Raw genomic sequence first — 13,399 nt, 5'->3', positions numbered from 1 at the left:
AAGGTATATAGTTTTTTAAAAATAAAAAAAACCGTGGAAATACAAAACAATACGAATAAAAACAACCACTATTAGCTGAGCAGAGTGGTCAATAAATTTTTTCAAATAAATAGTCATAGCTTAAAATGAAAAAGGGTTATAATTACAAATTGTAGTAAAATACTGTATCTTTGAATTTTCTTCCGAGGCAAAGAGAGCATTGGCCGATGGATCATTCGTGATTAGTGTGCTAATATTAACTTTACTTTATATCCAATTCTATCCAAATCTATGTTTCCCAATTAAATATATTTACTTTATCTTATTTATTCTTTTCAAGAATTTTATTAGTCCACGTTTTATTAGTGTTGGCTTGTAGTATTCAAATTACAACGTTCTTCCACTCTATATATAAAATTAAACAAATAAAAAAAATCAATGTAAGTTATGTGCCAGTACATATTAATGGCTATTGTTTTTATATTTATAAAGACTAAAGTAGTACGTACAATGTATTTATGCGAGCACAAATACGAATATAATCATTTATCATATCTTAAATTTTATAATACAAATTTCTCAATTCAAGGGACCGGCCAAAAATATGATGAGTTAGATATTTGACCAAACAATTAATACTCCAAACGGTTGGCTTGTTTTGGACCCCACAATTAATACTCCACATACCCTGATTTTATAATTTAAAATAGTTAAAACAAACACATATATTATCCTACACAATCTCACTTTGGCGGTATTAAATGCGAGTATTTTACTAAAAAAAATTTACTGTGTGTTTCGCTGTTCCATGTAGTAATATAGTATATGCTTCATATACCACCCTAGCAAAAAAATTAAATTACAAAATTTAAGATATAATGTGGCAGTTGTCACTTTTAAAGTGTGTAAGAAAAAGAATTTAATAAAATATCACTATTCCACCAGTCAAGATCAATCATCATTGGAAGTTAATCATGTTCTTGAAGTTTGGGGCATACGAGGGTGACGTGCACCGGATACAACAAGTGCTTAAGAAAATTGATGTGAATCTCCAAAATTAGCCCAAGACTTCTTCTTGTAAAAAAACAACACAATTGAAATTACAACAAACTAAAAATACTACAACAAAAACATAAAAACACCTTACATTGAAACTAAATAAAATTTTACACTAAAAAGGATAGGTGTTCCATCCCACAAAAAGGTAGAACAAAAATAGAATGGACGAGGGGGATCGAAATGGAAGAAGTTGAGGAGTGAACAAATGACCTCTTGAAGACCGAAGGACCTCCACCAAAAAGATGATGGCAACCCTTGGCAACTTTCATCCAAGTAACCATTTATATCGACTCACTCGCTAGTTACACGACACTAGGGTATACTTTCGTTCAAGCTCCGACACTAGAGGTATACTCTTTCGAGCTCCGCCCCTAGGGTATACTCTCACTCAAGCTCCGCCACTAGCTACATGGTGCTAGTTGTGAATTTACCAAGTGGCTAACCCCAGGCCAACCACCAAGTAACCATAGCCCGACCATGGATTTTTCCAAACATTCATCTCACCCAACATGGGGAGGGACTCTCACAAAGGAGACACTCTTTTTCTAAACTCAATCTATTCTTAATCTATTACAAATGATACAAAAGACCCTATTTATAGATGTGGGAGGTTAGGAGATGAAATGTCACTCAAACTAGGGTTAGAATATGAAAAGACACTTAAAATAATTCAAAATTCCGCCTTTTGAATTCTTCCCAGACACACATCGCCCGGTCGGGTGTTTTCATACATGAAAACACCCGCCCGGGTGAACTCTCTGGAGCCTCATTTGCTTGACTGCACGACTTTTATAAAACGACCATAACTTTCTCATCCGAGCTCTGATTGAGTCGTGCAAGATACTCACGCGTAGCTCTTTCGACGATGAAGACAATGGTAGTCTTTGAATAGCATTTGGACATCATATAGATAGGCGAATCGTCGCTCGAATCTGACCCCAATTGCGAATTGTCTCATTGTCACCTCTTTCACCTCACTTTCCATGGTTTAGCACTACCCGGTTTTGCATAAAAAATGGACCATTATTTTTATTGTTTATTATTATGATATGATTGTCCAATTTGGGTTTGTGCTTAATAGTAGTTTAATTAAGCCGATACAATTGGATTTCCAATTGAGTATACGAAAAACAATACTATACAAGAAATTAAATTAATAGAGATAAATAGTCGACATATCGATCTTCTTATCTTCCTTATTTTGACGGTACTAAGTTTATTTTTATCCGTTACTAGGAATGACTTTCAACCTGCCATTAATGTAATACTAGTAAAAGTTATTATTAATATTTTTCGATGGAATAAAATGTTAAGATGTGAATGAGTGAAACAAGTTGAAAAATTGGACACATATTATTGGCACTTGAAATAAAAATAAATACATACCGGTCCATAAAAAATAAATATAGTTATGCATGACAGTATGACACAGATTTTAATGTGCAATTGATAAAGTAAGAGAGCAGAGGAAAAAGTAAAAGAGAAATAGTGTTAGTAGATTGTAGAGTCACATTATTAGTACTCCCCCCGTCCGCCATTAGGAGTCTCATTTGTTGGTGGCACGGGTTTTAAGAAAAGTGGGTAGAAAAAAGTTAGTGGAATAAGGGTCTCACTTGTATATATAAGTTTTAAATGAAATGTGAGTGAAATGAGTTAGTGGAATGTGAGACCTTATTACCATTTATGGTAAAAGTGACCCGGGACTCCTATTCGCGGGACAGACTAAAATGGAAGAACGAGACTCCTATTCACGGACGGAGGGAGTAGTATTTTATTGTTTAAAACTCCATATTTAGAAATTGGTCTAATTTTGATGGACGACTCAAAATGATAAAACTAGTCTATTTTTTGTGAACGGGGGATAGGAGTATTATAATTTATATTAGTGTAAAGAGAGAGCTCAAATTAAGGCTAATTAGTAAGTCATTTTTTCAGTATCCAATTAATTATAAGATGAAATTATATATAGATTTCTATCATGATATTATTGTGGGTGTCTATGATCATATTTAACTGATTCAACAATATATCTAAATTGACACGAAAAAATGACTTGCCCAACACAAAAATAATTTCTTATTTTCAACATCCTAAATGGGTTAAAACTCTTGGAATCCTCGAACTTTATGATATGTAGCTACCAAGTTCACGTGATTATCCTTAAGGAGAGTGTTATATTGTTAACTCAATACATAATTGCTAATTACAATTAAATAATAACTATTAGATATTCAAATCAAGGGCCTGGATCATCAGCCCGTAATGTCAGTACGATTAAAAAAAATCAATAAGGGTATTAAGGTCAATTTATAACTAATTAGTTGTAACTATCTTTTCTAAAATATCTCATAACTTTAAAACGCATATAACTTTCTCGATTTAAATTATTATTTCGCACAACATATATCAAATTAAAGATAATTTTTTAAGGATTCTAACGAGATCTCACTTGCATATGTTCCGATGTCAAAATTTGAAAAAAAATTCAAAAATTTTCAATTTTTCCGTACAACAACAAATGTCAACATAGTATATAAAATATGTCAATATAATACATGTTGAAAGTCATTCTTAAAGCAATGTGTTGACATTCTCAAAGCATTGTGTTGATATTTTCAAAACACTATATTAATATTTTCATCAAAAACCCTAATTTGGTAGTTTTTTTTATCCTTTTCGATTTAATCAATAAAAAACAAAAACTATACGTGGCAAATTTTAGACCACTAGATTTCTAAAATCATATGGTTTTAAATTAGTTGTAGTTAGCAATTAATCACTCATCTTATCCTTAATTCAAATAACTCTTTTGCCATTGATTTTTCACAATTTAGAGCATACGTAGCGGTGAGTGGACACTCGTCCGTGCCAGCGGCGCGACACCGCTTGCTCGCTGCTGCGCTCTTGCCGTTAGCGCGGCGCTGCTCGATGCATCGAGCACGTCCGTGCCAGCCAGCAGCTGACGTGGCGCGTTCTGATTGGCCAACAATATTTACGTTGGAAATTCATTTTTAAAATCGGAAATAATACCAAAAATTTTTAAAAAATATTTTCAGATTCCCAAAAATATGACCGTTTTTTTTACAGTTTTTCTGGATTATTTTATTTTATTATTATTTTTTAATTCCCAAAATCATCTATAAATACACACATTTATCATCCATTTTTCACATCAAATCATCTCCCATTCATCTCTCATTCATATTTTTTCATACAACTTATCTACATCTTCCTCTCTCACTCAAACCCTCTCAAATGGATTTCACCAATCTCATTGCGGAAGCGGAGCGCAAAGAACAAGAATACTATGAACAAATGCGAGGTCTCCCCCACGCCGAGGTGTGCATACGACGGTGGGCGAGAGGATCGAAACAAGGAACACAATGCGCGATTTCCGAACCCACATTGAGCTACAAGAAGACCTAATCAAACACATTTGAGCGAAATTCGGCCACGAGTAGTGGGTTTTTTTAATTTTATGAATTTAATTATGTAATTTTTAATTTTTAGGGCTTTAATTATGTACTTTTTAATTTTTAGGATTTTAATTATGTAATTTTTAATTTTTTTGTAATTTGTAATAGTATTCTGGATATTTTTAATGCATTTTAATTTTGTGAAAATGTTTTTATTTAAATTGAATAATAGAGTGGTTGGACCCTTGAGCTTGTCCTTGCGGAAGAGTACGGATGTGGGTGTTGTGTTCTTGCCTAAGAGCAGGGAGTAAAAGCGGGTCCGGGCTTATATCCGTGCTCGTTGGCGAGAGCACGGATGGGGATGCTCTTAGAAGCATCTACAAAATGTTGGATTGACCGTTTGCATAAAAAAATGTCAAATTTGAATTTGATTGTAGTTTGTGCACTTCCCTCATTCAAACGTAACATTGACCGACGCCAAAGCTTTGTAGATTAGTAGTAGTGAAAGAATAGGTAGCTATCGAATAGTAAGACATTCGATTCCACATCTATTTGTTGCGGGGACAATTAGTATTACTACATTTTCAATTGGCATATGAAAAAAGTGTTTCCTCACTTAGCCGAAAATAACTTTTTATTTATTATTTTGAATATGACATACTGTTGGATGTCTTTTTGTTTCATTTTCAATAATATTTGTCCAAATTCAGACTAAACTCCAAAATGATCAAGTGTTTGTTTGTTTAAAGTTTGAAAAATGTCACTACGTTTAAAGAATATTGCATTTTTGCACCCAACATTTATCTATAATTTGAAAAATGTCCCCTATTTCTCTACGTACCTTGGCGCCTTTTATTTTCACTCAGCATATGTAAAGCTTTAATTCCCTTAAATATTATTTTAATGGAATATTTCCCCTATCAGCTATTAAGTGTCCAATTTGAATCGATACTATTCTAAGAAATAAAAGAATTGTAAATGGAAAAAGTTAGTGAGAATATGAGATATGATACCATCTTTTATATACTCAAATATTCATAGATCAAATGAATAAAATGCAATATATATTTTATAATAAATGTAAATGATCGATATTTTTAAATGACAAAATAAGATATTAATAATGAACTATAGCAGTTAATAATTTATAAGTCTCAATTATTTAACCATTTATTGATATTCTCGGTTGTCAACTGATGTATTAAAACTTTACACTTTTTCTGTTAGTCAATGAAGTATTAAAAATTTACATCTATTTCTATATGCTCATGTATCCACAGATAAGAATGTAGTAGTACTACTGTATTTCTTCTGGCAGTGTACAGCTTTCAAATTTATTTAATTGTGTGCACAAACGAATACTGTTTGTATATACAAGTACCAAAAAAAATTAAAATTGATGTGCATATACAATATTAATATCTGTGGTTATAAATATATGGTGACTTCATGTTTGAATAACTGAATATATGGTCACATGTCCACACATGTTGAAGATTCCACAGCTAATATCCTTTCAAAATTACTAACACTTGTCGCACCAACGTTTGCCTTCGTATCATATATCAAATTTTAGAATTTAAAATGGTGAAAACTTTGACTAATCGAATCATTTAATTTTTAATTTAGTCTACCACGAGATTTATTTATTGAATTCTTAATCTCTGCTGACGTGACAGTAACGACTTTAGGTAGGAGTATATTTGAACACCTATATTATACTCCATACATATCTACTGGTAAATTACTCGTATATAAAAACTCATAAAAAGAACATTCCTAGCGATTTTCTATGATATTAGTAACATAAATAGATTAATTCCATTTTACTCCCTTTTTAAAAAAATAAGTGTCATATTTAATTATTTTTCTTAATCAGTGTACTACAATTATATGAGTATTTCAGAAAGGGAGAGTAATTATTTCATTTTATCTTTATTTAGTAATTTTGTATGCATTTGTTATGATACTCTCACACACAATATGTCTAAGTGGCGTATCTGTTCTTATCTCTTATGAATTGCTCACGCACTCTACACTTATCTAATACATTTATACAATATTTTTAAGAGAATTCATGCGTTATGACGATACACAAATTAATGAAGTAAAAGCCAGAAACCACACAACTGAATTTTTTGATAAACCGAATATTTATGAATAAATATCACCTCTATCTGGATGCTTCTTAAATGTATGTGAAGATACACACAAACACTTATATAAATAACATTATTGCCATTTACTAATATTACGATACAATTTGATTTTCGATGATATTCATTTCTAATCAACTCGGTTATGTTTCAGCAATATTTTTTTAGCATACTGTAACTGAATTAATGATTTAGTAGTCGATATTAATTAATAGGATAAAACATTATGATAAAAATGATATGTTCCCTAAAATTTATTAGTTGGTCTTCAACAACACCTTTTATACATATTCTTATCCAAAAGTAATAAACCTAAAACCCTCACAATTACGTGTCATGACACCATTGGTTTGCCCCCATCTTACCTCACAGCCCATTCTCACTCCTCTATATATATTTCATTCATTGTGTTGCATTTGCACATTAGTACTAAGTCCTATAGTTTTCATCAATCACACCTCTTTCTTGTCTACTATCCTTCTTTTCCTACCTCAAATTTGAGGATTTTTTCAAGAGTTAATGTAAAGATAGATATAGAGAGAGATAGATCAAACTTCAACTAAGAAACATGGCCGTAGGCGGATTTGCAGCCTCGGGTGGAGGCACGGAGTTCGAGGCGAAGATCACACCTATAGTCATAATTTCTTGCATAATGGCAGCCACGGGCGGCCTGATGTTCGGCTACGATGTTGGTGTCTCGGGTTAGTTTTATTCATTCATTAAATCATTTCATTTCATTCTTACACTTTTTTTTGGGAAAACATTTCATTTGTGTACATTAATTTTGATACTTAAAAACCTCTTTTTTTAGTACTCTTCATTATCCATAGAAAATATTAAATAGTTGGAAAATACTACTAATTGAAATATTAATTATATATCTATGATTGAAGGAAATCATGTCCAAGATCTTGATAAAATTTAATTAATTTGAAGAGCCCTTTTGGCAAATATAAATTTCAACACTCGTGATCTTCGGTTTCATGACTATTCTAAATTGACAACTATTTATTTTATTGTTATAAAAATTGCATTGTTTCACGATCCATCCTAACCTTTACAGCTACTTTTTTTCAATTTTTATAAGATTGAAAGTATCAATTTTATAATTAATGAACAGGTGGTGTGACATCAATGACACCTTTCCTGGAAAAATTCTTCCCTGAAGTTGCTAAGAGAACCAAAGATCCAAAATTAAACAGTAATTACTGCAAATATGATAATCAAGGGCTGCAATTATTCACATCATCACTCTATTTGGCTGGTTTAACTGCCACCTTCTTTGCTTCTTACACAACAAGAAAGCTTGGGAGAAAATTGACGATGTTGATTGCTGGTGTTTTCTTTATTGTTGGAGTTGTTCTCAATGCCGCAGCCCAAGATCTTGCCATGCTCATCATTGGCAGGATCTTGCTCGGTTGCGGAGTTGGTTTCGCCAACCAGGTACAAGACACGTTTGTTTCATGTTGTGAGATATTCGAGACGCGACGTTTACTTAGGATAAATTACATCGAGAAAAAATATACTCTACTATTGTAGTTGTTATTGTTGGTAGTTTAGTAGTTTTGGACTTAGAAGTGCTATCTAGTAGTAGTAGTAGTCATATTTTCTACTTCAGTTATTTAGTCTTTAAAAAATCATTTTTGGGGAATTTTGAATATGTTGAGTTAATACTGTACAAACTTGATATTCTACTATAACTTTTATGATTTTACTATAATTCAATAGGAAAATATATTACTACTATTATAGGGATTTGATGAAGCGTACAAGTTACAAGTTACAACTATAGAGATTTTAATGATTTATGGGGTCCAATCCTTTGCGCGTGATATTATTTCACATGTACTAGTAGTAGTTACATTTAATTTAAGGAAGATTTTAAATCAAAGTTGCAAGATTTTTGCACATTTTTTTTTGTTATGGACGCCTTTCTTTACTTTTTGAGATAATTGATTTCAAAATACATCATTGATTTGTTTCATCTTAGAAATGTTGTTTTCAACAATTTTTTCGCAAGTAAAATATACGTGTCGGCCTATAACTGGAATTTTGATTCTACGTATAACTTACGTACGCATGCAAATGCACGAAAAAAATAACTTAAATTTTCTTATTTAAAAATATTTGGACATTGACTAAGTTGGAAGATGGGGATTGTGACACTTTTGTCACGCAGGGTGAGATGAAATAAAAGAATCTAAACCTTTTTAGCATGGTTGCATTTTTCTAACTTTATTCATCAAATGTCTTACCCATCAATCATTTTTATTTTCCAACTTTCTTTTTGTGTGGAATTTTTGTAGTCTTTTTTTTTCCACAAGTCTATTATTTACAACCACTTGAATATTCTTCACCTTATCTTAAAGATTTTTTTCCTTCAAAATTACAATTCCACCAATTTCCATGTGATACAATTGAATCTTCTGTCATGTGCATTATATTTTCCTTCAGTATTTTATTTATTTTATGGAGTAATATTTTGGAACTTTGTTATTGGAAATAATAGTAATAAAATTTTATGAATATTTCAGGCTGTCCCTCTATTTCTATCAGAAATTGCACCTACCAGAATACGTGGAGGACTCAACATTTTGTTCCAACTTAATGTTACGATTGGAATTCTTTTTGCTAATCTCGTCAACTATGGAACTGCCAAGTAAGTTCTATTTCTTCAATAATAATTAAAGTTTTTTAGGCTATTTATTCATGTTCCACTTATTTTCATGAAGTTACAAAATACAAAGTCTCTAGAAAAGATAAGGCTGTTTAATAATTTCCCCATCGAATAATCACCACATAGTTCTATTAATAGAGTTATTTAAATTGATATAGCAAGGAAAACAATCCCACAACGTGGATAGTAAACTATTGGCCTAAAAAGACTATAATTTAAGATCGAAGATATCAATTTTCTAAGTTTGAAAATCTGATTTCCCCCTTTTCAAGGGAACTGCTCATATCATTGACTAGTTTCAATATTATGAATATTTGATTTAAAAAGCTACTACTACTCTGTTGTTACACCATCTAGCCCCCTTGAAATTTTCTTGACATTGAAATGGTTATATTTTCTTACATATATGTAGTTAAAATTTTTGTGATTGTAATTTGTAAACTTTATTTTCTGATGACTGATACCAAATGGAGCTTATGCAAATTTTAATACTAAGAAGGTATAAAATTAGTGTTGCAATTTCAAAATTTGGGCATTGTATGTAACAGAATCAAAGGAGGATGGGGCTGGAGGGTGTCACTCGGGCTGGCGGGCGTCCCAGCCGCCCTCCTCACCGTAGGCGCGTTGATGGTAGTCGACACTCCCAACAGTTTAATAGAACGCGGTCGTTTAGATGAAGGAAAGGCCGTGCTCAGGAGGATCCGTGGCACGGATAATGTAGAGCCCGAGTTCTTGGAGCTCGTTGAGGCCAGCCGCGTAGCCAAGCTCGTTAAGCACCCTTTCCGGAACCTTCTCATGAGGAGGAACAGACCTCAGTTGGTCATAGCTGTTGCTTTGCAGGTTTGCTCAACATTCTGTTTATGTTCTTTGATATTTTTTATAGAATTTTGTTGGATTTGTTTATGTTTTTTGTTGTGTTTGTTTGATTGGTTAAAGGAAATATGTTGGATTTATGTGTGCAGGTTTTCCAGCAGTTCACAGGAATCAATGCAATAATGTTCTATGCTCCTGTCCTGTTTGACACTGTTGGATTTGGGAATGATGCAGCTCTGTACTCGGCCGTGATCACGGGCGCGGTCAACGTGCTGTCCACGGTTGTCTCAATCTACTCCGTGGACAGAGTGGGGCGGCGCGTGCTTCTGCTGCAGGCCGGGGTGCAGATGTTCATATCGCAGGTGGTGATCGCCGTGTTGCTAGGGATAAAGGTGAAGGATCATTCGGAGGATCTCAGCCGTGGCTACGCGATCTTTGTGGTGATCTTGATATGCACGTTCGTGTCCGCCTTCGCGTGGTCTTGGGGACCGCTCGGGTGGCTCATCCCGAGTGAGACGTTCCCCTTGGAGACTAGGTCGGCCGGGCAGAGTGTGACCGTGTGCGTCAACCTCCTCTTCACGTTCGTGATAGCGCAAGCCTTCCTCTCGATGCTCTGCCATTTCAAGTTCGGGATCTTCTTCTTCTTCTCCGGCTGGGTGCTCGTGATGTCGTTCTTCGTGCTGTTCTTGGTGCCCGAGACGAAGAACGTGCCCATCGAGGAGATGACGGAGAGGGTGTGGAAGCAGCATAGGGTGTGGAAGAGGTTCATGGATGATGATGATAATGAGAAAAATGGAATTGATAAAGGATTTGATCCTCATTCTCAGTTGTGAGGATACTTTTTCTTTGTTGTTGGGGTTTGAGGGTTTTTTTTTATATGAATATTCTATAGATAGATGTTATGAAATAGTATAAGTGTTGCTTTTATTTCATTGTAATCCATTGTGGAAAGCTTCGGAATATAGGGCTAAAATTGAATAGCATATGATAGCAGTGTTTATGTGTCCTAGTTTGTTATATAATTTGCTTCCTATAAGTTTAATTTCCAATAATTGTATCCTAGTATAATTTGCCAACAGGTTCTTTTTTCAATTCTTCATTCTGTCGTTTAGGTTTTCTTTTTCCGGACTTTTGTGGTTATCAAATCATTCTTCAATTGTCTTATTTGAGAAGATGTGCCTAAATGAGATAGGCGGACATGTCATCTCAAGCCACAAAACAGCGAGCTACAAAGAGACAAGCCAAAAGACCGACATATCATTGTTGTGTGTATTTACTATTTCTTTGCTAGATTTTGTATATTGTTATTATTGAATTGCTTTGTTGATGTTGTATTGTTTGGGTTGTTAGAGCATCTCCAATGGCGGACGTCCGGTCGGACATCCGCGACGGGCGACCGGGACGTCCGCCATTGTAACGAAGCAACTCGGATACGGACGTCCCGTAAGGACGTCGGATGTCCTCGGACGTCGGATGTCCTCGGACGTCCGGGCGACGGGCGGGCGGACGTCCAGGTCGGACGTCCGATATTAATTTTTTTTAAACTCTATATTCGTGTTGAAATTTTATTTCCGTAAACGTAAATTGCTTTATTTGTGAATTTGTGATTTTTTTTATTGCGGGAAGTCCTAGTGGGAAGGGCGGATTGTGCAGGGGAAGTCCTAGTGACGTGGCAGTGGGATGAGAAGTCCTAGTGATGAATCCGCGAATTTCTGATGTTTGTAAATGCTGGTAGAAGATAAAGACTACGACACAAAGAATTTACGTGGTTCGATTTACTGAAGTAAATCTACGTCCACGGGAAGAAGGGAGGGCAAGATTGTATTGCTTGATCTGGGATTACAGCTTACAACACAGACTTGCTATATGATCTTTTATCTCTAGAGTTAGTAAATCCTCGTCTATCAGATCTAAGTTCTATTTATATATTGAACTGAGATCGTGGCTTGCATCACCACCCTAAGTCGTGGAGGTCATGGAGGTCATGAGATCCTGCATGGCCACTAACTAGGCAGTGGCTTACATCATCAGTAATTATGTCGTGGATGTCGTGGAGGTCATGAGAGCCTGCATGGGTCCACCACTAGATAGATCGTGTAGTGGAGGTCGTGGCTCCCAGTTCGGTATTGCCGAGCAGCTTTTGCCGATGCTGAGACCGAACTGCTGAACTATTGCCGAGCAGCTTTGTAGAGCTTGATTGGTCGGCTTTTACCGAGCTATAGGCTGGGTCGTCCCTAAAAGCAGAACGCAGAGGTTCCAATCAAGAGGAGCCGACACATAAAAGGCTGAAGAAAGACGAAGTGATTACATTTTCAGATGCCGATCCCGTCCCAGCCATCTCTCCTCACCAAGACGCTATTGTCATTCAAGCCGGAGTGGCAAACAAACTGATCCACAGAGTATTTGTGGATACAGGAGCGTCAGTCAGCGTTCTTTTTAAAGAATGTTTCGATAAAATGGAAGTGGATCCAGCTCGGCTCAGTCCGGCTCCACTTCCTCTGAAAAGTTTCGCCCAGGAGGACACCCGCCCTGAAGGTATTATCAGCCTTCCGATCACGGTGGGAAAAGCGCCTACAAGCTCCAATACGATGATCGAGTTCTTTGTGGTGAAAGCTCGGTCCCCGTACAACATCATCCTGGGGAGAGACTGGCTCAACACAGTTCGGGCCGTTTGCTCTACTTATCACCTCACCATCAAGATCCCCACTAAAGGTGGGATAGCGGTCATCCGAGGTGATCAAAAGAGAGCAAAAGAATGTCTGCAGATTGCGCTTAAAAGTGCCGAGCAATCAGTTCGGCACCATCAAGCATAGCAATCACAGCAACCGGAGTCAGAGGCAAGCGAGATGACCGAAGTCACTTCAGAGCCGAACTCAATGACCGTTCAGTTATACGAAGATGATCCATCCAGAACGGTCAAGATCGGCTTCACAGGAACGCCTCTACTCCGGGAAAAGACCATTCAGCTCCTCAAGGAGTACAAAGATGTCTTTGCATGGTCTTCGTTGGACATGACCGGAGTGCCCCCCGAGGTAATCACTCATCGGTTAAATATTGATCCTTCAATCCGGCCAGTAAAACAGAAGCAAAGACTCTTTGCGGCAGAAAGAAGCCAAGTCATCCATGACGAAGTCCGCCAATTACTAAAAGCGGATGTACTATTCGAGGTGAAATATCCTTCTTGGGTGGCCAATCCTGTGATGATCAAGAAAAAAGGAGGAGGATGGCGGATGTGCATAGATTTTACCGATCTAAACAAGCACTGTCCTAAAGATTGCTATCCCCTTCCGAATATAGAT

The 13,399-nt window shown here is 35.6% G+C and overlaps 1 protein-coding gene across 1 annotated transcript; it reads left to right on the top strand.

Moving 5' to 3' along the window:
• Window positions 1-7,049: 7,049 nt before the first annotated feature.
• Window positions 7,050-11,083, top strand: LOC121808566 (sugar transport protein 13-like). The gene is made up of 5 exons (XM_042209123.1): window positions 7,050-7,311; window positions 7,731-8,053; window positions 9,145-9,269; window positions 9,836-10,127; window positions 10,250-11,083. Exons 1-5 carry the CDS (start codon window positions 7,179-7,181, stop codon window positions 10,931-10,933), a joined length of 1,557 nt encoding a protein of 518 aa, XP_042065057.1. The 5' UTR covers window positions 7,050-7,178; the 3' UTR covers window positions 10,934-11,083.
• The last annotated feature ends 2,316 nt before the right edge of the window (window positions 11,084-13,399 follow it).

This window comes from Salvia splendens, chromosome 1 (assembly GCF_004379255.2).
Source record: "Salvia splendens isolate huo1 chromosome 1, SspV2, whole genome shotgun sequence".
Lineage (NCBI taxonomy): Eukaryota > Viridiplantae > Streptophyta > Magnoliopsida > Lamiales > Lamiaceae > Salvia > Salvia splendens.
The sequence above is the reverse complement of the archived record's forward strand: the minus strand, read 5'-3'. Positions and strand labels throughout refer to the sequence as shown.

Bases quoted from the DNA above. Each gene is read 5' to 3' on its own strand.
- LOC121808566 (XM_042209123.1), top strand. From the start codon at position 7,179: ATGGCCGTAGGCGGATTTGCAGCCTCGGGTGGAGGCACGGAGTTCGAG. The intron at 7,312-7,730 runs GTTAGTTTTATT...ATTAATGAACAG, and splicing joins CTACGATGTTGGTGTCTCGG to GTGGTGTGACATCAATGACA. The intron at 9,270-9,835 runs GTAAGTTCTATT...TGTATGTAACAG, and splicing joins GTCAACTATGGAACTGCCAA to AATCAAAGGAGGATGGGGCT.